General features: G+C 33.9%; 1 protein-coding gene across 3 annotated transcripts in view; it reads left to right on the top strand.

Moving 5' to 3' along the window:
• MDFIC (MyoD family inhibitor domain containing) overlaps positions 1–25,375 on the top strand; it is an 84,314-nt gene extending 58,939 nt beyond the window's left edge. For 2 of the 3 annotated variants that reach the window (XM_039861027.1, XM_039861028.1), the window contains exon 5: positions 22,673–25,374. In XM_039861027.1, coding sequence (XP_039716961.1) covers positions 22,673–22,920 — 248 coding nt within the window. In that variant the 3' untranslated portion in view covers positions 22,921–25,374. Of the gene's footprint in view, positions 1–22,672 lie in introns of all 3 variants that reach the window. The other variant, XM_039861029.1, reaches the window with a different exon arrangement.
• The last annotated feature ends 1,742 nt before the right edge of the window (positions 25,376–27,117 follow it).

Here is a 27,117-nt window from a genome sequence, read left to right as displayed (position 1 = left end):
GTTAACTAGGTCTTTCAAATGACCAGTAGGGTTTTGTATAATAGATTTGCAGTTTTGGAAACCTTCCATAGAAGAAAACCTTCCATGTTATCATTTGGAATGATGTTAAATATGCTAAAAGTTTCCATTCACTTTAGAAGGATTTCAAAAAAATTATTTCATGGTTATAATAATGACACTAGACACTGCATAATACTATAATTCTCCAAGGGGAAGTTTTGGGGGAGAGATAGGAATGTGCAGGATGTTTTGAATCTTCTGACGAAAATTGGATGATGACTCATGATGTCTCTTGTAGTTTATGAAGTGTAGACATAGGGGAAGTGGTATCAGAGTATTGTTCACTGAATATAATTTTTATCTTCAAATATTTGAGGTGACCATTAAAATAAAACTTTATCTCAATGCTCACGATAAATCAAAACTTTCTTTATATTTTGTATTTAATTTTAGCCTAAATTTTTCCACTTTAGCTGAAGTGTTTTACCTTTTAAAAAATTAACTTCATTTTTGAGGATAGAAGAATTGAAATATTTAAATCAGCTGATACACTGAAAAAAACAAAATACTGTTGTATAATGCATATCTTAATTCATGTCCAAATGCCATGTGGTCTGTCCACAGACAATCTTGAAAAAAAAAGAGAGAATTCAAAATTTTAAGCCTAACTGTGTTATATTTATGTTCCTTTGTCTCTAATTAAAATTGTTTTGATAATACTATATATTTTATTGTTGTCTTAGGTTCCTTCATAAATTTCCTATTTTTCTCCATTATTTTATTACCACATTATTTCAATTCCTTCCTTTGTGTATCCCTACTATTATCTCTATATACTCAAAAGATCTATTGCTTTGCTGACTAAATAGACACTAAAATGTTTAACAAGAGAGAATTATAGTATTGGGGGAAACTAACTTTAAACATGGAATTTCTAAAAAAGAAGATTCTGAAGGAGCAGGATCAAAAGTATGCCTTTCATGTCTAGGAATACGTCTGTCCATCTGTGTCTCTCTCTCCTCCCTTCCCTTTCTCTCCTTTATCCCTCCCCGCTTTCTCTCCTTTTCTTACTTTCTCTTCCTCCTGATTCATTTCAGTTAGAAATTTTGCCTGATTTCGTTAAACAATTTATTGCAATTTAGAAGGACTCAAGTGGCAGTGATTCATGACATTTTCAATAGTAATGTTTTAAAACTTTTTCCAAATAGTTTTATTCTTAACTTGTATGTTTGTGAGTATGGGTGCATAGTTTAAAAAAAAAAAATAGCTCCAAAAATCTTCATCTAAGACTCAAAACTTTTTTAACAATAATTTTTTTTTCTAGATTGAATTAGATTCTCATAGTATTTTAGTTGTTTTCTTTCAGAATACATATTTGCTTTGCTATTTATTTTGTTTTTTTCTAATTACATTCTCAAATGACGCTGCGTGTCTCTTAAAACTAATTGAAATAATGCAGAAATACTAGTTTCTCTTAGAAATATTTTCATTAATTTTAATACTTACATATACTGTTAACTATTACACTTTCGAGAACCATTTATAATTAATTTGTGCAACTCTCAACTACTAAAAAATAGGCTAGAAGGGAGCTCATGATATAAAGTTGCTGAAAAACTCTTACAAGGTGAAAAATGTTTTATATTGAAGGTCTGAGTATACTAGGAAGCTATTTGAAAGATTCACTTATGATCCCTCTGCTTAGGGGTTCTTTGCTTTGGGAGGGGGTCCGTGACTTTGATGAGAAAAAAAGAGCAACTTAATTTTATTAACTTCCATCTTTTAAATGAAATTTAACATTTCTCTCAACTATAAATGTAAGTAATAAACTTCAGTTGCATTTTTAGTACCTGTGACTTTGTCACTGAAACTTTAATATTATAGTTATTGCAGAAATCATGAACTATAGCATAAATATATATAAATCACTACTTTAAAATTAGAATAGTTATCAGACTACCACTAGATCTTGTTATTAATGTGTTACAAAATGCTGCACATATTTATTCTACCTCCATTTAAAAAATTATGATAGCTATTTCAATATAATTGTTTTCTTTTGAAATTATTTTTATTTTATTTTACACATTTAAAAATATTATTTTGCGTAAGTGGTACACACACACACACACACACACACACACACACACACACACACACAAGATTACCTGCTGTAGCTCCCTTGGCATCCTTTATAGTATAAATAATATCTTTTGTAATGTACTTGTTTTATAAACTTATATTTCTGTATGCAGTTTTCATAACATAGAAAACAGGTTTTTTATAGCTTTTTTTTTGATCATATGAAATTGAAATAAGAATAAAGGACATATCCAAATTTCTACCTTAAAAAACTAAACTATAGTAAATAGTAAATTCCTGTTGTTCTCATGTTTGTATTTTAATGACATACTTTTACCAAGGCATGGATACAGAGACACGGAGAAAATTAACTTCATGGTTTTGCATGCCACAATTTGGGTAATCATAATTTAACTCTCCATAAATAAGTACAGGAGAAAACAGGAAGCATATCAAAAGTCAACAACCTGGTGAAAGGTTTGTTTCAGGGCTCTCAGTCAAATTTTCCAAAGAGATTTTAATTGATAAGAAACTTAGTGTGGTCTCAGGACCCCTTCTCACCTCAAGACCCTGATAATTTGCACTGGCTTCCCTACTTCTTATACTCTTGACTGAAGGGAAAAAGGAAGGTGGTACACATTTTCTCAAGTGGATATAGAAGGCAGTTAGAAGAATAAACTTGAATAATTATAAAACAGTTTTCTCAGGGAAATTAATCATATTCCATATTTTGAAGGGGAAATATTCATAAAGATAAATAATAGTTGTCTCCTAGAAGATTGAGAAATCCAGGATTTGGGGGGAAATGTGAAAATAATTGAAAGAAAAGAAGAAAATAGATGAATATGCTAGTCTTCCAAAGACATATTAAACCTGCTTAAATTTCTGCTCTGACTTCTCTTGGGAAATCAAATTGGAGAAACTGGACCTCTTGGGGAATAATATTCCTATACCATAACATAATTTAAAGTTGACACTGGAAGTTGAAGTTTATTTTTTTCCTAATAATTATGCTCAGCGAGAAATTGCATTTTGGAATGACAGAAGAATAGTTTTTTTAGAAAGAACTTTTCAACATCTATGGTAGATATCTCCTAGAAAATGTGTTCTGTGGAGTGACAGAAGTTAAAGTTAAACCAAAAGTAATCTTTGCTTCAGCCCATACAAATGAATTTCATCGAGTCAACAGGTATTTATTAAGGGTTTGCTATGTGCTCAGACCTGTGTACTAGATTCTGTAAAGCAGTCCCGTTTTATTTTTCACCTAGCGCCTTTAATTATTCTTGTTACATTTTTTCAAAATATACTTTTAGTTAGAAATAAGTATAAACATACTGGCTCTTGAACCCCAATTGACCATATATATGTATCTGCCCTCCCATACATTTTCTTCCTAATCCAAATTTGTATCTCTTGATGAATCACCTAACTTTCCTGAGACCCTGTCATTATGGCATACCTGTTTTTAAGAACCAAAAATCAAGATTGTCTTTTCAACAAGTTGCTGAGCACTACTGAAGAAACCTTGATGTCCATTAAAATCACTGTCACTTACCCATGTGTGGTCTCGAATCTCAACTGGATTCCCAGATTCACTCACCAAATCTTCCATGTCCCTAAATTGTTTAACAAATCATTATCAGGATTGATCTTTGGCAAGCACTCTTTTGGGTGCTGGGCTGAGCTGTGAACTCTAAAGACAAGCAGACCTGCCCTCTCCCATTTTCCACAATGGCTATTTCATTTTGTTGCTAGTTCTCATTAAAACGAAACTCCTCAAAACTTTCTCTTACTCTCCATGAAGAGAAGAGGCCATCTAGCAATTCCTTCAGGGTCTGTCCACTTTGGGCCCCACCTACAAACTTACCTAAAATTGAACCTGCTTTTATCTTCCATTTCAAAGAGAGATGCCTCCCTTCCTGTTGCTGCAGATCCTAATGTCCACTCACTCCACTGAGTGGCTCTTTTCATATTCTAACTCTTTTCCAGAGAACAGTACACATATGCAAGCCTTCCCTATTCAACAGTGTATATATTTAGAGTGTAAGTGTTTGTGCATATCTCTTCCTTGATTCTGCATCCCTTTGAAGTTTTTCCTCAGGTTTCTCTTTCCCTTCACAGACTTCTTGAAAAGATATTTGCCTTGCTGGTCTGTACTTCCTCATTTTTCACTCACTCCTCACTCAATGCTATTCATTTGTGTCCCTATCACATCACTGAAATTTCTCTGGCTAAACAGTGTTTGACACAATTTCCATGAACTGCTTTTCTCTCTTGCTTTCATAGCACCCCACTTTTATGGAGCTTCTACTCCCTTGTTAAATCTGTTTCTTCTTCCTACTCCTATTCTTCAGTCTTTTCTTTAAATGTCGTTGTCCCCTTCCATTCTCTTCTCTTTGCACTTAGTACATTCTCCCTGGGCAATGTAATAATTTTATTCACTACAACTTTCAGCTATTTCTAATTCCCTTGCCCAAATCCATCTCCCAAGGTCCAGACTAGTGTCTCCAGCCACATCTCGGATATTTCCATTTGAGTATCCTCATACTTACTATGTCTTATGTTCAAAATATTTTAAACTGAACTATATTTTTCTTTCAATATTCCTTGGTAAATGTCTCCAGAAACCAGGGAGTCTCATATGACTGTTCTCATCACTGCCTCATTTGGTATCTTATCAACTCCTGCTAATCCTACCTCCTTTACATTCCTCAAAGCTCATCCTGCCTGACCCCACTGATACCATGTTATTACTGATACCATCCCCCTGCCTCTTCATTTCTGAAACGGAAAATTAAAAGCTTTATGTTTTTTCCTGCCCCAACAATATTGAGCTACTCTCATCTCAAAAACTATCATATTCTTACCTCTGTGCCTTTGCATAGCTTCCCCACTGGCTGGAATCACCTTTGCTTTCTCTTCCTCTAACACATGCCATCTGACCATCTGCTCCTGGGGCTTAGCCAGCTTGAAGTCATCTTGTATTTATCATTAATTAACTTTTCATTGTGCTTTGAATGTTGTGTTACGCCAAGTAATGACTGTGTTCAAGGCCAATAAAAGATCATGAGCTAGACTTAAAATCTGTTGTTTATAGAAAGTACATTGTATCATCATAGAAACTTAGTGCTTGAAGTGCACTTGGAGATCATTTCCCTCTTTATTACATATAGACAGTGAGTGAGACTTGTTCAAGATTCTTCACTAATTAGACAGTGAGTGAGACTTGTTCAAGATTCTTCACTAATTAGTGGCATAGTCAAGATTAGAAAATAGGTTTTAATTTTCTAAATCCTAATAATTGGATTAACACTTGACTATCTTTGCTACTCATGAAGGCAGCAGGGTGATGATGAATTGACACATCTTTGTTTTTGTGCCCTCAAGAATGGTATTTCCCTGTTGCTAGAAGACTCACTGAAACCAAACATACAAACAGCAACATCCACCACAGGCACGAATGGGATTTCTTTTAGGAGTTCTAGCATTTGCCTGCCCAAACTACCATAGTAGGTAATGAGCTGTGACTCAGGAAAACCTCATTTGAGGGTGGCCCTGATGAAGTGCAGAGGATTGGGAGACAGCTTGGTAAAAAGGTTTTTATTTTTATCTTCTTTTCCACAATTTAAAATAATATAGTTACTCTATTTTTTTTTTTTTTTGTATGAGAAAAACCCAGTTTATCTGCTTTTGTCAGTTTTAGAGCACTTGCAAACAACATGTTCATAGATTTTTTTTGGCTCTGGAATTGTTTATAAACTAAATTAAGGTGGAGGTATTTATACCTCATAATTTCAATGTCATACTATCCTGTTCATCTCATCTGAGTCTTGTGATAGTGCCTTAAAAAAATCAAATGATATTAACAAATAACATGGGTGGAGAGGGAGGAATGTGGAAAGAGTAACAATGCCATGATTCACAAATTAATTCCATAAATAACAGGATTTACCTCCTGTGCACTGCTTTGAAATATGCTCTGGTGTCTCGTTTTGCTGTAACATTTCACTTGGCTTGTTCCTCTTCATCTTGCCTAGAGTATATGTTAGACTGTTGTGCCTCTTTGGTTAGGGCTAGTGAGTACCTCCTGGGCCTTCTCAAGATGATGCTCCTCTTGTTTGCATGAAGCCTGTACCTCCTGCTGGGGATGCTGCCTCTGCCTCCATGGGGGCCTGCAGAACAGCCACACTTGGCCTCAGACCTTTGGATTTCAGAAGTGCCTTTTAGACTCTTGCTAAGAAATGCTCGAGTACTTGGAGAATCGTTGTGTCTGACCTCAGCCCTGTGAATGCTGTCAGCTTCCTCTTAGTGTGTTTGTTTACACCCACGCTGCCATGAAGACCTCATGTCACAGGTGACCTGGCAACCTATAGGTCTCTGTAATAGGTAAATATGAGTGACTAAAAGCTAGGTTCCCCAACCCCCGGGCCACAGACTGATACAGGTGTGTGGCCTGTTAGGAACTGGGCTGCTCAACAGGGAGTGAGTCGCAGGTGAGTGAACGAAGCTTCATTGTATTTGCAGCCACTCCCCAGTGCTAGCATCATTGCCTCAGCTCTACCTCAGATCATCAGGCAGTAGATTCTCACAGGAGCACTGGTCCCTGATGCCAAAAAGTTTGGGGACCACTGACTAAAAGCATTGGTTATGCGGAGTTTTGGTTCAAGACGACAATATGGGAAAATCCTAAACTCACCTTCTCCCACAGACACACAAAATCTGCATCTACGTATGGAGCAATTTCTTCTGAAGAAAACCTAAAAACTAGCTGGGAATCCTACATATCAAGCAAATGAGGAAAAACAAAACAAAACAAAACACATCAAAACCAATAGGAGAGGCTGAGACACAAGTGCACCATAAACCCCACCTTTGGTGTGGCGACCCACAGTTGGGAAGGACCCCAAACCTAGAGTTTCTCACTAAGGAGTGACGTATTTGAACTGTACTTTGGGAACCTTGACTTTTGAGATCAGTACCTGAGAGATGAGCCCCCAAAACATCTAGCTTTGAAAAACACTGGGCTTGGGTTTTTTTTTGATATTCACAAGGTTATACTAAACTAAGAAACGGCTCTTAAAGGGCTTGCATGTCTGGAGTCTCCCCTCCCCAGAACCTAGCACAGAGGCAGTCTATTGAGAAGTGCTCAAGACCTTATGTGAAAGAGACTTATTTTCTTATCTTAAAGCATTGGCCTGAGGGTCAGGCACTTAGGGGCCTCTTGGGGTACTCTCTAAGGATGGAGACTGGCAGGTGTCATCTTTGCGCTGTCCCCCTGCCTCCCTCTTTGTCTATCTCTTTGTCTCTCTGTCTCTTTCCCTCTCTCCCTCTCTCTCCAGCTTGCTGACTTTAATCCTCTCCAGACACCTAAGAAGGAAGGTTCTATCTATGTGTATTTCTTCTGCCACCCTCCAGATTGCTAATATTTCCCAGAGACAAGCTTGTACATGTGTCTGGTGCCCTGGGTTTTGTGGCTGCTGCCCAGGGACACCACTTGATCACCTATCTCTGGTGGCCAGGAGGGCTTGAGTTCCTGGGACTGAAACACCAGAAAAACAATTCTTAGACAACCACCACTCTCATGACACTACACAGATAGCAGACTGAAACACATTCTCAGTGACTCTGTGAAAGAGGCCTATTGACTTGACTTGAACTTCAACCTTAAGCAGGCTTCGAGTTTGGCACACATTTAGGGGCCCACTGGTATGCAGTCTGGGGAAACAGACCAGTAGATGCCATCTCAGAGCTCTCCCTCTACCCCACTCCACATCACTAGTATATCTTGGGGAAAAAAAAAAATTGTACACTCATATGGTGCTCTGATTTTTGCAACTGCCACCATGGAGACACCTCTAGATTATTTGCCCTGGTAGCCAGAAAGACTTAGGCTTGTGGTCCCAGAGGATTGTATATATTTCCAAACTTTGGAAGCTGCTACCTGAGAGGCTGGCTTCTAATTAATCTGAATCTAGGTGCTGACTTAGATCCTCCCCTTGGGGCAATGACAGGTCTTGCATACCCTCAAATACTGGGAGCTACTAAAAATAAAATAGGTTGTTTGGAAAATCACAAAGGTTTGAGAGACAACTAAGAGCTAGGGCAGGGTTGAACAAGTATGTTTATCTCCTACATGAGGCCACTCCTTTAGACTAGAAGAGGTGGCTGTTTTATCTAATATATAGAAGACAACACAGTCAAGAAAAATGAAAAAAAAAAGTATGTTTTCGAAAGAAAGAACAAGATGAAACCTAAAACAGTCCTTAACCCATTTCTCGTTTTCCTCAAGAATACTTGCCAGTGGCGCTTATGGCTGCAGTGTTTACCCCAAGCTAACTCGCGGATTGCAGTCTTAATCTTACTCCAAGGAGGGCCATGAAATATCTTGCCTTTATTATTATTTTTGCATTGCTCTAGTATATCAATAGTCTTTGGAAACAAATGACATCATTCTATTTATAGCATTCTGTTTTTTAGTAGTGTTATTTTCATATACAAAATATAGTAATTCTCGATTGCTGAAATGTCAAATCCTAGAAAAAGCAGCATTCCAACATGTAATGTTAACATTGTTTTCAAACAATTATTAGCCAAAGATTCATTTGATGAATCTCATTTATGTATACATTTCTGTTATATTAGGATTAGAGACAAGTTCTATTTAGAAATAACTCCAAGAACAGTTTTTATATTTTATTTTCACATTGAAAACCAGTCAGATTTGCTTCAGCCCCAAAGAGCATGTTTATGTAAAATTAAATTAACATGAGCAACAAGCTCTGCTTTTTTTTTTTCTAAATGTGAAATGGATTAATTAAACAGATAATAAGTGATTTACCTGATAAAGAGTTGAAAATAATGTTGCTCACTGAACTTGGGAGAAGAATGGATAAACACAATGAAAACTTCAACAAAGAGACGGAAATATAAAAGTATCAAGCAGAAGTCACAGAACTGAAGAATACAAAATTGAATTGACAAATACACTGGAGGGATTCAACAGCAGACTACATGAAGAAGAAAAGATCAGTGAACTTGAAAAAAAAGGGCAGTGGATCTCACCCAATCAGAGTAGCTGAAAGAAAAAAGAATGAAAAAAAAAAAGTGAAGGTAGCTTAAGGGACTTATGGGACAACATTAAGTGGATCAACATTTACATTATAGGGGTCATAGAAAGAGAAGAGAGAGAGAAAAGAAAGGGAAGAAAACTTATCTGAGGAAATAATAGTTGAAAACTTCCCTTATCTGGGGAAAGAAACAGACATCTAGATCCAGGAAGCACAGAGAGTTTCAAATAAGATAAACCCAAAGAGATCTGTACCAAGACATATTATAATTAAAATGTCAAAAATTAAAGACAAGGAGAGAATCATCAAAGCAGCAATAGTAAAACAATTTGTTACATTCAAAAGAACCCCCATAAGACTGAGAGCAGATTTTTTCAGCAGAAACATTGCAGACCAGAAGAGAATGATATGATATATTCAAAGTGCTGAAAGAAAAATAAAAATAAAAAAAAAACTTTCCAACCAAGAGTACTCTATCCCACAAAACTGTCATTCAGAATGGCAAAAGAAATTATTTTCTAGGTATACAATAGCTAAAGGAGTTCAGTACCCCTAAGCCAGCTTTAGAAGAAATGTTAAAGGAACTTCTTTAAGATGAAAAGAAAGGGGACTAATTAGTAACAGGACAACATATGAAAATTTAAGTCTCGTTGGTAAAGGTAAGTATACAGTAAAATTCAGAATAACCTAATGGTTTAAATATGGTGGATTAATCACTTATAAAGTTAGTATCAAGGTTAAAAGATAAAAGTAGTAAAAATAGCTATAAGTATAATAAGTAGTTAAGGGATGCACAAGATAAAAAGATGTAAACTGTGATATCAAAAACATAAAAAGCAGGGAGAGTAAAAAAGTAGAGCTTTAGAGTACGTTAAAACTTAAGTTGTTATCAACTTAAAGTAGACTGAGTGTTAGAAATATAAGTAGTTGTACGGAAACCTTATGGTAAACACAAAGCAGAAGCCTATAGTAGATACATAGAACATAAAGAGAGAGGAATCTAAACATACCACTATAGAAAATCATCAAGTCACAATGGAAGAAAGCAAGAGAAGGAAAAAAACAAAAAAAACAAAAAAAACAAAAAACAGTGGAACTACAAAACACCCAGAAAACAATGGACAAAATGGCAATAAGTACATACCAATCAATACATATTTTAAATGTAAATGGACTGAATCCTTCAATTAAAAAACAGAATGGTCAAATAGATTTAAAAAAAAAAAAAAAGAAAAACCCGTCTATATGCTACCTACAACATACTCGCTTCAGCTGTAAGGACACATGCAGACAAAAAGTGAAGGGAAGGAAAAAGATATTCCATTCAAATGGAAACCAAAAGAAAGATGGGATAGCTATGCCTATATTAGGCAAAGGAGACTTTAAAACAAATACTATAAGAAGAGACAAAGAAAGTCATTACATGATAAAGGGGTCAATCCAGTAAGAGGATATAACAATTTGTAAATATTTATGCATCCAACATAGAATCATGTAAAAACATAAAGCAAATATTAACAGACTTAAAAGGAGAAATAGACATAAATACAATAATAGTAGGGGACTTTAATACTCCACTTTAATTTATGGATAGGTCATCCAGAAAGAAAATTAATTAGAAAACAAAGGCTTTAACAATCAGATGGACTTAACAGATATTCACAGAATATTCCATCCAAAAGCAGCAGAATACACATTCTTCTCAAGTGGAACAATCTTTAGGATAGATCATGTCAGGCCACAAAGCAAGTCTTAATAAATTTAAGAAGGTTGAAATTTATATCAAGCATCTTTTCTGACACATAGAAATCAATTACAAAAAAAAAAGGAAAATTCACAAACACGTGGAAATTTAAGAACATGCTACTGATCATTGTTTAATGGTCAAAGAAGAAATTAAAAGAGAGATAAAAAATACCTTGAGACAAATGAAAATGGGTATACAACATACCAAAATTAATGGGATGCAGCAAAAGCAGTTCTACAAGGGAAGTTCATAGCGATAAATACCTACCTCAAGAAAAAGAATAATCTCAAATAAACACTCTAACTGCTCACTTCAAAGAACTAAAAGAAGATCAAATGAAGCCCAAAGTTAGTAGAAGAAAAGAAAAATAAAAAATCAAGTGAAAATAAATGAACTAGGGACTAAAAAGACAATAGAAAGGGTCAGTGAAACTCAAGAGCTGCCTTTCTGAAAAGGTAAACAAAATGCAAGACCCTTTAACTAGACTCATCAAGAAAAAAAGAGAGGATTCAAAATTAGAAGTAAAAGATGAGCTGTCACAACTCATATCACAGAAATACAAATGATCATGAGAGATTACTATGAACAATTATATGGCAACAAATTTGACAACCTAGAAGAAATTGGGAAATTCATAGAAACGTATAACCTACCAAGACCAAATCATGAAGAAATAGAAAATCTGAACAGAACAATTACTAGTATTGAGTTTGAATCAGTAATCAAAACCCTCCCAATAAACAAAATCAAGACCAAATGCTTTCACCGGTGAATTCTACCAAACGCTTAAAGAAGAATTACCACCAATTCTTCTCAAACTCTTCTCAAATATAGAAGAGGAGGAAGCACTTCCAAAATTATTTTACATGGCCAGCATCACCCTGATACCAAAACTAGACAAGGATACCACAAGAAAAGTAAATTATATCCCTGATGAACATAGATGCAAAAATCCTCAGCAAAACTTTAGCAAACCAATAAACCAAATTCAACAATATATTTAAAGGATCATACACCAAGATCAGGTGGGATTTATTCTAGGGATTCAAGGATGATTCAGCAGCTACTAATCAATCAATGTGTTACACTACATTAACAAAATGAAGGACAAAAATTATATGTCCATCTCAATAGATGCAAAAAAAGCATTTGACAAAATTCAGCATCAATTTATAATTTAAAAAAAAATACATCTCTAAACAAAATTTATGTAGAGGGAACATACCTCAACATATTGAAGGTCATATATGATAAACCCACAGTTAATATCATACTCAATGGTGAAAAGTTGAAACCTTTTCCACTAAGACCAGGAAGTGGACAGGATGCCCACTCTTGCCACTTTTATTCAATAGAGTATTAGAAATCCTAACTAGAGCAATTAAGCAAGGAAAAGAAAAAGAAGGTATCTGATTTGAAAGGAAGAAGTAAAACTGTCACTATTTGCAGATGACATGATATTATGTATAGAAAACCCTAAGGAGTCTGTCAAAAAAATATTAGAACTAATAAATGAATTTGGTAAAGTTGCAGGATACAAGAACAATATACAAATATATGTTGCATTTCTATGTATAATAATGATCTACCAAAAGTAGAAATTAAGAAAACAGTCCCATTTACAATTGCATCAAAAAGAATAAAATACCTAGAAATAACTTCAACCAAGGAAGTGAAAGATCTATACTCTGAAAGCTATAAGATAGTGGTGAAGGAAATTGAAGGTGACATAAATGGGAAGATATTGCATACTCATGGATTGGAAGAATTAATATTGTTAAAAGGTCCATACTGTCCAAAGCAATCTACAGATTCAGAGCAATCCCTATTAAAATTCCAATGGCGTTTTTCACAGAAATAGAACAATCCTAAAATTCGTATGGATCTATTAAAGACCCCAAATAGCCAAACCAGTCTTGAGAAAAAATAGCAAAGCTGGAGGCATCACGCTTCCTGAAGTCAAACTGTATTATGAAGCTATAGTAATCAAAACAGCATGGTATTAGAATAAAAACAGACACATAGATCAATCAAACTGAATAGAGAGTCCAGAAATAAACCCACATGTATATAGTCAATTGATTTACAAAACAGAGCAAAAATATACAATGGGGAAAGGATAGTCTCTTCAAGAAATGGTGCTGGGGAAACAGGACAGCCACATGGGCATTATCTTACCCCATACACAGACACACGCACACACATACACACACATACACGCACACCCACCCCCCTCTCTCTCTCTCTCTCTCTCAAAAAAGATTAAAGACTTGAACATAAGACCTGAAACTATAAAACTTCCAGTAAAAAGCATAGGTGGTAAGCTCCTTGACATCAATCTTGGTGATGATTTTTTGGATTTGACACCAAAATCAAAGGCAACAAAAGCAAAAATAAACAAGTAGAACTACATCAAATTTAAAAAAGCTTCTGCACAGTAGATGAAACCATCAATACAATGAAAAGGCAACCTATGAAATAAGAGAAAATATTTGCAAATCATATATCCAATAAAGGGTTATACAAAACAGCAATCTAATTAAAAAATGCACAGAGGATCTGAATAGACATTTTCCAAAAAAGACTTATAGATGGACAACAGGTACATGCAAAGGTGCTCAGTATCATTAATCATAAGGGAAATGCAAATCAAAACCACAATAAGATATCCTTTCACACATGTAAGAATGGCTGTTACCAAAAGACAAGAAATAATAAGCATTGGCAGGGATGTGGAGAAAAGGGAACACCTTTGCACCATTGATGGGAATGTAAATTGGTGTAGCCTCTATGGGAAACAGTATGGAGGTTCATCTGAAAATTAAAAATAGAATTACCACATGATACAGTAATTCTACTTCTCAGTATCTATCTGAAGGAAATGAAAACACTAACAAAGATATGTGCACCCCCATGTTCATTGCAGCATTATTTACAATAACTAAGGTATAGAAGCAATCTAAATGTCCATTGATGAATGGATGAATAAAAAAGTGGTGTATATACATACAATGGAGTGTTATTCAAGCATTAAAAAAAAAAAAAAGAAATCCTGCCATTTGCAACTACATAGATAAACCCTTAGGTCATCAAGATCATTACTGAAGTAAATCAGATAGAGAAAAACAAATATAATCTTATATGTGGAATTAACAACAACAACAACAACAACAAACAACTGAGCTCATAGATGCAAAGAACCGATTGTCCATGGGCACAGGCAGGGCATGGAGGAGTGTAAAATTCGTGAAGGATGTGAAAAGGTACAAACTTCCGGTTATAAAATAAATGAGTAATGGGGAGGTAATGTCTAGCACTGTGTGTAGAGTTAGTAATACTGTATTACATATTTGAAAGATTTTAAGAGAGTAGATCTTAAAAGTTCTCATCACAAGAAACAAAAATGTGTAATTATAATGACAGATGTTAACATTATGGTGATCATATCACAGTATGTACAAATAATTGAATCATTTTGTATACATGAAACTAATACAATGTTATATGTCAATTATATCTCAATACAAATAAATAAAAAGCATCCAATATGGCATGGGTGCTATTTTATCATCGTCGTCATCATCAGCTTTTGCAGGATTATCTCAGTGGGTACTATGTGGCTTTAAAAAAAACAAAAGCTGCTTTCGTTTTACAATATACCTTGCACATACTCAAACAAGCACAATGAAGAAGTGAAACTGAAATGTGAATTGTGAAGTAAGCACAGTTGCAAAAATAAAAATAGGAAAAATATTAAGTTAAGCTTTTGTGAGAAATTTTTTAGATCGTTTTTATACAAATACATATTTTCACTAAAACTAGAGGATTTACTTTTTTATATTTTGTTCTAGCTATAGATGGTATTGTGACCAACTTTAACAAACTGTTAAACGTTTATTCTTCATAGGAAAATGCTTTTAAGATCTAAAGTAGATTTTGGTATCCAGAAGTTATATTCGACCTTGTTATTGATTAAACTTTTTGGACTAAAGATATTTCAGCTGGCCAGCTTAATATAGTCAGCATTGAATAGATTCAAGTATAGTTTCACTATTTTGCTTTTTAGCTTCCTGAGAAAATAAATAGGTATTAATTTAAATATGGAAAAAGTTGATTATTTTTAAACCTTCTGCTGTAGCGAAACACAAAATTTACTAGTTCTTTCCAGGCAGATTTCTGTTCTACTCTTCCGCAGATTCTCTTATAGTTGCCTTCTTGGTTCTCTCATTTTAAGTTTAAGCCTTTTGTAAACCTCCTTATGTTAAGTAGAATGGCCTTATTTTGTTGTGGTAATCAGAGTGAGTGAAAGAAACATTGGTAGATTTCTTGTTGCTATCATAGTAATAATATTTAGTAAGTAAATGATAACTCTTTTATTGAGAATATTATATGCATTGTCTTTTTTAATCCTCACCATAACCCTATTAAAACAGTACTGTTATTATTACCAGCTCTCAAATTTGTGATCATCAAGTATTGGAAAGTTTCAGTAAGCTAACGTAAATATTATTTGTACTAGTGACATTTTTAAGCTTTTCTTTCCCCTCCGCTCTGCTCACATACTAACTCTACATATAAAGTGTTTTAAATAAACATCTCTGCTAACTGAACTTTTGCTCCTCTTCAGAATTGTCTGTAAAGCTCCAAGGAAATAAGATGTATCCTAGTATATATGTTACCTTCCTAGACTTTGTAAAATGTGATTTTTTAGAAAGACTACTTGAATCAGTGCTCCAGTTAAGTCATGACCAACAATTACTGGATAAAATAGCTTTGGAATATTTAATGAATCAACAACAGATCAGGAAGCAGCAGGGTAATAGAATAATAGAAACAAACAAAAAAAATCTGCTATCCACTTACTGTAATTTAAAATATGAATGCACCTCTCACAGGAGATGGATGGATTCCAGAATTCGAACACATGGTGGGAAGATTATTGAGGAGTCACTTCGTGGGGTGTGGGAGAAAGGTGATTTTTTTTTTCTAGTTTTTTTGAGTTCGTTGAGAGGAAAGACAATAGTAAAGATTATTATTGTTTCTTTAAGTGTGATCGTCTTTGTATTGCAGTGGAAAATGTAGTTCTCTTTCTCTTACCTTCTGACCTAACTCACTTTCTTTTCCAGTAGGAAAATGTTGACTGTGTTCTGGCTAAGATGCAGGGCCTCACGGGGAGGACAGCAGTGTGCCAGAGGGTTCTGTGTAGGAGGCGCATTTCCAATTTATGCAGGCAGCAGGTCATTCCAAGGCTGTAGGCCAGATGCTGTGTGTCCTCTGGCTTGGAAACACAGAACTACTTGGAGCTGAGCTACCATACTGTATTAGTAAGTATTTCCTGCACTCATGAACACTTGAGGAGCAGAACTCCCTGGAGATGTCTGCATCTCGTCCCTCACATCTGGCTTTTCACAGAGGCCAGATACTAACTTAGACATCCTGGCTGTGATTCAGGATTACCAAAACCCACTTCTAGACTGCTTTTTGATTGTGTTGAGAAACAACAGTCTCAAGAAAGCATTATCTAGAAAGTGGAATGCCTTCACCCAGTCGAGCTTCCTCTGCACAATGAGTCCCCTTATACTCCTGCTAGGCAGATGTGAGCCTTAGCAGCTGAAGACATGGGAATACCTGCGGGTTCTTTGTAGCTTTACTACCAGGTTTGATCTCAATTGCAATTTCCTAAATTATGGTTACATATAACTGACTGCTCACGTTCTAATCTGTGGTACTTTTTGGCATACTATTAACCTGTTAAAAAGGATAATGAACCTTCGTTTCTCAGTATATAGTTTACATGATAAGAGCCTGATTAAGAAAGTATTTTTAAGCATTTTAAGTCATAGGAAATGCTATTAGAGATTGGTCAAGATAAAACACGTGCAAATCTACATTTGCTCAAAAATGGGCTGTGAGTTATTCTCAGAACTCACTGCTCTTTGCCCTCCCTGTACTTCGCTGTTCAGTCTTCGTTCCAAGAAATTCAGAGCAGCTGTCATACCACATCTTAAAAAAAGGAAACTAAAGAAATATAAGAGACTTGTTTAAAATAGAGCTGAGTTTACTGTGCAAATTTTCTGATGGCTCTTAGGGTTCCTTTTACTATAAAAAGACTGTTTTCCCCATATTTTCCTAGTATTTTTGGCTACATATGATTGAGGAAATCAACTGGGGATAATTTCCTTATTAAAGTAACATGTTCTGATAGAAACAAATTTTCAGTCTCATTTTAAACACAACAAAGCCTCTTGGATTAGTCACATGTATTCTCACCAGTCACCTGAGATGCTGTTTAAGTAGGTTGCAGTTGTTCCCTTCATGATATTGGGAAGCTAGATGATTTCCAGATATGCCAGCTGTGTGGGTTTAACACTGAATTTTCATAGAATGCAAAGATTTTGTTTGGGTTTGTGTCTGCAGTAATTATTCTTCTTCCTTTTTTTAAAATCAAATGTGCTAAGGATTTCCTTTTATGCTTTTTTTTCAGCCATTTGGCTGCTGGCATGTACCTTTCTTTTCCTAAATTTACAATAGTTGTCTTGTGACATATTCTGCTCTCAGTAGTACACTGAGTTGTGCAGTCCTTGCTTGGACCAGTTTGGAACAGGCCCCTATCCCAGAACTGGTTGTCTTCACGGAAGTTAAACACTTTTGACAAAAAATGCAAATATAGCTGAATAAAATCATAAAAACTAAAAACCTCAAGAACAGGGACAAAAATTATTTCTGACAGTGAACTACATGGATACAAAGGACTCACTTTTTTAAAGTTTGTTCCTCTATTTAAGTCTTCTTAGTTTGATAATTCTTTTAGTTCTCTCTTTGCTTGAAATAAAAACAATATCATAATGCCTTTTATGATTCTTGATTCCTCTGGTGGGGGGAGTGGTAGCGGTAGAAACTGTAAAAGATATTTCTTCTAAGTTTATTTTAACCTTTTCCTTAGCCCAAGTCATAATCAAGTCACTTTCTAGAAAGTGGAAAAGAAAATGTTTCAGTCAAGGAATGAAAATTAGATTATGAAATTGAGTTGATATGATAGTATTAGGGATTCATTTTTTAAATTTATTTTTTGTTATATCAAGGTATTTCTCGACTTATAAAGTACAGGAAATGAAAGTTTCTGGTAGGCGTCTCTGTAAATGCACCTTTAGTATCACTTTAATCTCTAAAATGTAATTTGGTTTGTGGCTTTTTTAGGGGCCTCTTAATAGATTTGGTTTTTCAGAGTAGCCCAACATGCTTTTCTAGAAAATTATGTAGACTCTGTGTTTAAAGAAGATATTTATATTTTGTAAGTTTTAATAGTTACATAAAGAGCTTATTCTTTTGAGACCTTTGCCATTACCACTAGAGTTCCTATGTAATCTCTACAATACCAGGGACCTTAATTTTTATGTTTTAAACTTACAGACTTTTTTCTTTTGATAGAGACACCATCTCTCTCTTATGTCTATTTTGACAATGTGACTGGCAGTTTATCGGTTTTCCAACTCATAAACTTTGTTCTTGTTGAAGGTTAACATTTACTATCAACTTTTCATTAAAACTGAAATTCAGAATCATCTTTAGAAAGGAAAAGAGACTTGACTCAAGGCTAAAAACAGATCAGAAAGAGAAATAATTTTTTAAAAATTTATTACTGATCATTCTCCCAGGAAGATGAAGTAAGTGTTAGGAGAGACCCTTCCCTGCAGTGGCAATAAACACAGCACACTGAATTAGAGCATAGACCACGGACACTAACTGTATGGGTTCTGACCCTGGCTCTGCTACTTATTGCCTCTATGACTTGGGTAAATTCCTAAATTTCCTGAAAGTCTCTCTCTGTATTGGTAAAATGGAGATGATACCAGAACTAATTCTTAGGAATGTTATTAGAAATAAATGAATTAACATTTATAAAGAGCTTAAAACATAGTATAAAGTAAGTTTTCTAAATAAATAGTTTTTAAAAAAAATGAAAGAGTGATTAAAACATTTCCTCTCCTAAGATAAGGTAAAGAGACAACCATCTGAATGAGAAAATATATTTGCAGCAACACATTTCTTAATTCTGACAACAGCAAATGAATACTTTTCCTTCATTAACACTATGCTCCCCATTCTATATAAAACCACCTCTTATACCTATTTGTTATAGAAATCACATTGTGTTGTAGAAAATAGGCTAGAAAAGGAGCGTTTTCTCTATTTAGAGCAAAGAACTTTATTTTTCCATTTTCTTTATTTACTAAAAAATACAAAGACAATTTAACTGACTTAATTTGTAGATCTTGTTGGCTAAGAATCGGAGTTTGACGCGATTTTATTCTTGACTTACAGCTTCTAATTTCTTTATAACAGTTATTATTGTCTTAAGATCTGGAAAAGACTGTAATTCTCAAATGAATATATCCTATGAGTGGCAATGAGTTGTTTAGGTTGGAATGCCACTCCCTATCCCTTTACATTCTGAGGGCTGTTGATTTCACACCGATCACATTCGATCTCTTCCTCTGGATTACTTACTGGTTTCTTCTAACTTTAAGTATATAGGTATGGATGGACTCCTTTGTTTTGAATCAGACACTGAAACTTTTTATTTCATTGTGCTATCAAATCTTGTTAACACCATCTCTTGTCCATTGTCACTTCACATCCTCAGCCATGTAACCCCATATCTCTGGCTAACTACAAGATTTGATTTAGATTTCTTTTCATCATTTGAAACTCTCAAGTTCCAAAAATTAACTCATCTGTCTTTTGTTATTTTAAACAAGAAAAGCCACATACTGAGAAAAGATAATGATTTTGACAAGGGACTAATATCTTGAATATATGAAGAACTTCTATAAATAAATAAAAAATAAATAAACTATTTATTTCGGTGATAGAAAAGTGAGATGAGAACATGAACACCTTAAACAGCCATTCCAAAGAACAGGAAACATGAATGGCCAACAAACATGTAAATAAGTAAATACAAGGTAAAACCACCATGAGATGCCTTTTTCACACTCAACTAATTGGTATATATGAAAGTATGACAATCTCAGTGATTGATGTAGATGTGGAGTAATGATCATTCTCATACTTGGGTGGTGGGAGTAAATTTTAGAGCAATCACTTTGGAAACAAATTTGGTATCACCTAATAATATTAAACGTATGCACATCCTGTGACCCAATGATTTTATTGCTAGTTATTTAGCATGTGTACTCTAGGAGACGTGCACTAAACTGTTTCAGACAGTCATGTTTATAATAGCAAAAACACTGGAAATGACCAAAATGTTTATAAATAGTAGGGTAGATAAATAAATTATGACATATTGAATCAATGGAATACTATACACCTAGAAAATAGATGAACTAAAGCTACATGAATCAACTAGAATAAATCTGAAACACATAATGTTGACCAAAAAAATGCTACTCCCAGTAATTCATATGGTGTCATTTCCTTTCTGATAGATTATGTAGGGATGTTTACATGTTCACTGTTGTAAAAAATAAATAAATAAATAAATTTTGTTCACCATTCAAGATAGTGATTATATCTCAGGATAGGAAGGGACTTAGTAAGGGACCAAAGAAGGCTTTGAAGATATTATAATCCTCTATTTCGAAGGCTGGGTGGGACGACCCCTGTAAATCTTTCCCCTATAAAATCAATCGATCCATCACATACAGTTCTATGTATGTTGTAGTTTACGATTGATACATAAAGAATCTAATACTCAATAACTATTCTTAGAGTTTTAAGATTAATCAGTTAAAGAGTCTTCATTGCCAAATGAGTTTTTGTAGATTCTTCCTTTCAGTCTTGAAATATAAGCATTCTACAAAAGAAAAGAAAGTTAAGGTCAGAAGTGTTGTTAGAATCAGTTAATATGGGTATTTGTTGAAGGTATATCGAATGGAATTGTCTTGCTAGTTAAACACTATTTTCTTAATAATAATAAAGCTAGTTCTTTATAACATCAAATATTTTACAACTAATGATAATATACTCCTGGAAGAGCTCAACTGTACAGAGATACGTAAGACAAGTATCGGGATAAAAGTTCATAGAAAGAATGTAGAAAGAAGGAAACCACAGATATGCTTTAGAAACCCAGAACTTTCCAAGGCTGCAGACTTGGATTCATGTAGCTGCTTTCAGCTTTCTCCTGAAATGACTGGATACTACTAAAAACATTAGGAGGAGATGGAAAACAACCTGCAGACTCTTATAACTTTATGAGCTTTTTCTGGCTGTTCTACAGATCATTGCATTTGAGGGTGGGGTTGGCACTGAGAAGAGTAGAAGGAAAGCTTGGTGTCTTCTTTTAACCTTTAATTGTACCAACAACTCTGGAGTTTTCCTTGAGTTCTTTTCTGACCTTCCCCGCTTTCGCCATCTGGTATGTAGAGTATGACCTTGTGTTTCCACATTCCTTCCTTTTACAAAGTTAGAGACTCTCTATGAAGTTGGAGAGTATAGAGAAACATGTATGTTCAACGAGTTGGGTGATTTATTATAGATGGTCACACAGTTTACTGAAACTCATTAAAAGCACTCAGCTTTAAAGCCAAATACAGAAACACAAAGGGCTATGACAGTGGGATGGAGTGGAGATTGTTATGTATTGCTGCTGTTGTTGAAAGCAGAATGCCTCATTAAAGCTTGCATTGTACGAAATACAAAAAAAAAAAAAAAAAAAAGATAAAAAACCTCTACCAACCAACAACAGCAACACAAAACCCGGAAATAATCCTGATAAAATTCACTAATGCTTCTGAAATTAGACAAACGTCTTATAACATTGGTCGTAAATGATTTTATGACATGTTCAGATCCTCTAGAAATAGAAATTTTCTTCAACTGCTCCTCTCTCTTGCTCCCAAATTCTAAAGAAAAGTTTAGAATATGGAGTACTAAATTTAAAGATTGTAATCTGTTTGATTTTTCACCCCTTTATGTCAGCTCATGAAGTTTGATAAACATTATTGATTAGAGAGGCATTATTAGAGATGATTCAGGAAATAATAAAAAATGTAAAGTACTTCGCCACACAGGAAGTAGGAAAGCCATGTTATTGTATCATTATTCATATTTGCTAAGGTACAAATTCTTTGTTAGAAATAGGCAGAACTTAGATTCCAGAAACAATGGTTAGACCCGACCAGAGAGTCTATTTTTCTTTAATTCCTACAAAATGAAAAGAAAAATTGATACTATGAAATTGAGTCAGTTTTATTGTAAAATAAAACATGCTGATCCCAGTTTAATAGATTTAAATTTAACTATTTATTCAATTATTCAATAATGTACCAAGTATGTCATGTTTACATTTTTTTTTCCTTTTAATTTTAGAGCAGGTCAGTGGAGTTGAAAGAAATTTCTATTTCTGAAGGATTTTAGTGTCATAGATTCATTTTATTCTTTGTTATAGAGAGCAATCGAATATAGGGAAGATGGGTAAGAGGCATAGAAAAGTGGAACCTAGGAACAAGGACCATTGCACAGTGTAAGAGAATAATAATCTAGTCTAGATGTGCATGCGCATGTATACACAACTATGATATTTGTTTCTCATATGGAGTATCTATCTACCTCTAAAGATTGATCATTTAAAATTTAACTTAAGTTTCTTCTTGAGCTTCTTGCCCACAAAAGACTTTTAGGACTGTTTGTCATTGGGTTCTGGATTACTTATTTTGATCAAATCATTATTCAGTCTATTGATGACACTTATATATTTTGTGTTTCTTCTTTTTCTCACTATGTGGACTCTTCCCAATTGAAAATGAAGATTGTTGTGTCCACTGTATCCTGGCCTGCTTGTTCTGTGAATTCCTAACCCTCTGCAATATTGTCCTGGGACAAGCTTCGTGTGGCATATGCACATCAGAAGCCTGCTGCTGTTGCTGTGGAGATGAAATGGGGGATGACTGCAACTGCCCTTGTGACATGGATTGTGGCATCATGGATGCCTGTTGTGAATCATCAGACTGTTTGGAAATTTGTATGGAATGCTGTGGAATTTGTTTTCCTTCATAAATATTTATCTTTTGTTTATATTAAAACTGGAGAGTTTTTTAAAATGTTTAAGGAGGAAGAAAAAGCACATGGCAAGATTCTCATGAAGCAACTCAGTGTTTGCACTGTTAACTCATTTTAAGTAATCTCAGAAGACCTTTATTCTCTAACCAAATCTACATGGTTTAATATGTGAAGTTTTAACTACTTTTAAACTTTTTTATGGGTTACAATGACTGAGAGACATTTTGACCCCTCCCCCCCGAAAAAAAAATGAATGTCTCCTCCTTTATATGCATATTTCTATTTCTTTTAATAATTCTCAGGAGCCCCTTGCTCCAAATGTATTATTTTCAGTGGGTGTTAAAACTAGACAATTTATTTTTGATGTTTATCTATTAATGGTTAACAGTAAACATATTTTACTTTAAAATAAACTTTGAGAAACAAACCCAAACAATAGTTGGGCACCCAGTATTGATCTCCATTGTCTGTTCTCCACTTTCTCCACTTGTTCAGCAGACATTGGGTGCCTACTGTGTATAATCTCCTGCTGAGACTCAGAGACAGATGTCATTCAGTTCCCATCCAGAGGAGAATACAGTTTAACAGAAGAAAAAGACCTATAAAGAATGAACCATTCCAGAAGGCATACTGAAGTGAGGATTATAAGAGAATGAAACTCAAAAACCTATAGGAATACACAGAAAAAAACAGCTAATATCTACTGGAATATTCAGGAGGCTTCAAGAAGAATGTAGCATTTGAGGAAGCTTCTTAGGATGAGTGATTCATCTGTTTGAATTAATTATTTAGATTTAGGACAAAGTTTTAGGTGAACAGCCTGAACTCTGTGTGCACTTAAGCAGTTAAAAACTTCTTAAGTAAGTATTTTCTTTAGTCATAGGACTACAGCTTATATTAAGAAAACTATAAAATTTAATTTCAAATATTCATTTTATTACATATAATTTAAAAATTATTGTTTGTGATAAAACAATGATTTGCCAAATAAAGAGCTATATTTTATAAAGAATATGGAATACTTTTGATGAACTGCATTTAAATTAGGAGATCTTTAATATTAAAATTCAATATTTTGATTTTGATTTATTCAAAAGCTTTCTTTTTTAATTTCATAGCTGTAGGTCTTTTTTTCAGAGGGTGGGGTGTACGTTTGTTTGTTTTGGATTGTTTTTTAACCAATGTTATATTTTATAAACACAGTTAATCTTCAGTGCAAAGCATTCGTTCTGATGTAGTGGGAGTCTCAATATCCACTACTGTGACCAAATTTCAGTATTGCAATTTCATATAAAACTAAACCAATATGGCGGGTTATAAAGAACCTTAAGTGTACTGAAATAAGTCAATTACATGAGTAAGTGTATAGTTATTGAGATAGAGACTGGTTGTGCAGATAAAAGGGAGAGAAAATTTTCATACTATGAGCTTTCCTACTAAATTTGATCTTCCCACAGTTGTAGTTTTGTTTGATTTAATGTAATTCCTTTTAGAGATTTTAAAAATATACTTTGGATTAAGAGTTATTTTCAGTTCTTCTTACTGGATATCAAATTAATAGTAAAACAAATAGTAAAAACAAATATTTTTTAGGAAGCTTTTAGCAAATCTCAACTTTTAAAGAGATTTAAACCTAAAGCATGGAAAGGCTACCTTTGGTTTTTTCTTTGAAGTGAAACCTAGTTTTTAGTTATGTCATTATTTAAAGGACTTTAAAAAGAAAATAATCTTTAATTCCCCATTTAGTGCTATTTACACACACAAACAAACACATATACCTTTAAAATTTCTGTTTTAAATAGAATTCTAGTAAACATATGTCTTTCTCATCCTTGTCTAAAGAGTTTTGTTTGTTACATCAAATATACGAATAGCTTTGTACTATTTTATAGTAACCAGAATCTGAATATTTACATATACCCAGAATTAACTTAGGCATATATATTAAGATGTGAGAGTGTCATCTGTGTATTGACATATAAAGCCTTCTGATAACCTGGAATTGTTAAAATATTTCACTTTTTATCCTGCAGAATTTTCTAAGTGGTTTGTCTAATATTTAAATATATTCTGCTACTATTTGAGATAAAAATATTAGCACTTTTAAAATAATGTTTCTCTATAACAGAGAACGTTAATAGCAGAATTTCTTTTTTCATATTTATATTCACAGTATTTTTCCTGTAGACTACAGACATTCCATAAAGTGCCTTGTATGATTTTTTTAAAAAGTGAAAAAAAAAAGTAGGCAAATGTGAAAATAGTTTCAATATGTTTTAGAATTTCTGTATGAAAATGTTTTGTTGATTATATGGCCATCATGACTAAGTGCTATATTTAGAGTTATAAATTTGGTATCATTTTAAATGTGGAAACTTAATCTTAAATATTTTTAAACTGGACCTGTATTATCCTGAATACATTATTTTAAATAAAAAAATGATTTCTCTATTGTGCTTTAGCATATTTTCTATCTAATTGATACACTAATTGACTGATATTTGAACAAATTCAATTATAATTTTAAAACCTGAGGCTTTTTTAAATCTTGTTACTTCCCTTTCTAAAGATTTCCTAGTCTTCTTATGTAAGTCACATGTCTCATATGCATAATGAACTATGAAAGATTCAAATCAGTTTATACTGCAAATCACAACTAAGATTTGATTTCAAAACATAGTGTTTTTAAAAGATTTGTAATAGGTCAAAATTGTACCTTTTTTTTGTAACTTGTTTCTATTTATTTGTTTTGGAATTATCACCTAACATAAAAACTAAGGTAATTTTTTAATATACTTAAACATGAAAGGTCTATGAAATTAGGTATTAGACTTAATAAATTTTACCCAAAAGTAAATCATCAGAAGTATTTTCATCTAGAGTTTAAGTTGGCACAATTTTTAAGTGGTAGGAAAGTTTTAGTATTTAACCCCCAAATAGCTTTATTTAGGAGGCTTTTTATTTATAAATATAATAATTTAATTTTTGTGTTCTTACAGTGTATCAACTATACCCATTTTTCTCACCTGGAGTAGTCGGTTTTTCTCTGAACAGTTCAAGGAGTAACCAAGGCAACCTTATAGGGTAATGTTCCATATAAATTTTATTAGTGTCCTAGATTCTAATGTTAGAAACGTCAAAGTCACGGCCTAACATAAATAAGACGCAAGTCCAGAATCTCTATGGCTTGCCTTCTTGAATTCCAGTTTAAATGCTTAGATTTACCCAACCATCTAATGAATAAGTGTACTTATTAATAAGATTATTTTTTAAATTATTCAAGACCTTTATGCCCTTTCCGATTACTTGTGATTTGTAGGCCTGTAGATTTGTTACATCTAATCTGACAGGCAAGGTAAAATTTCATCAAATACTATAATATCCATTTTTCTCTTTTGTACTTTTAAAAGGCAGTTAATATATCAATAGGGTTTATTCCACACTTACTATTTTTTTAAATCAAGGATTAAGTACTATAAGGGGAAGTCCTTTTAACCCTTCATTTCCATACTCCCTTTTAACCTATAATTTTTTACTCAGAAGAGTCATCTAACACTAAGGAAGTTTCAATCCAGGGAAGAAGTCTGATTTTGATATTTCCTATGAGAAAAATTTAGTTCCTATAGTGAGACTACTAATATTTACTTGCTTATTTAAGATTACTTTTAGAGATTTTGGTCAAAATGGAAGGGGTTGTGGAGAGGGCATAACATTATGATATAGCCCTAACTGGAGGGTAGTTTTTGCAAAAGCTATCACCGATGACTAAACCCATCATGTATCTTCTTCACATTGCAAAATTCCCAATGGCTACTCCCTCTACTTTGAATTATGAATCAAAATATTGTATAAATAAATTGTAATGAAGTCAATGGACAGTCTTGAGGTAAAAAGAAATATAAGCAAAGCCAGAGCCAAGCCCCACCTAGAAAGCAGGATCTGTAGGCAAGCAGAAATCTACACCACCCCATTCTTCATCAAACAGGGACAGTAGTGTAACATTTCCACTGGGGCTATAACTATAGCTCCTGAGCTCCCAAATGTTAACATGAGGAATTTGCTGCCTTCCAACTGAACTGTGTCTACTACTTCTAGTTCCATTGTTTTGCCATTATTTATGCTCTCCATCCCTTACCTCAGTGCTCACGAAAAGAGAATCCTGAATTTAGTTGTGAGGTGATCATGAAGAAATCA

The sequence above is a fragment of the Pteropus medius genome, unplaced genomic scaffold, assembly GCF_902729225.1.
Source record: "Pteropus medius unplaced genomic scaffold, Ma_sr-lr_union100, whole genome shotgun sequence".
NCBI lineage: Eukaryota > Metazoa > Chordata > Mammalia > Chiroptera > Pteropodidae > Pteropus > Pteropus medius.
Note: the sequence above shows the minus strand (reverse complement) of the source record. Positions and strands in the feature narration are given on the sequence as shown.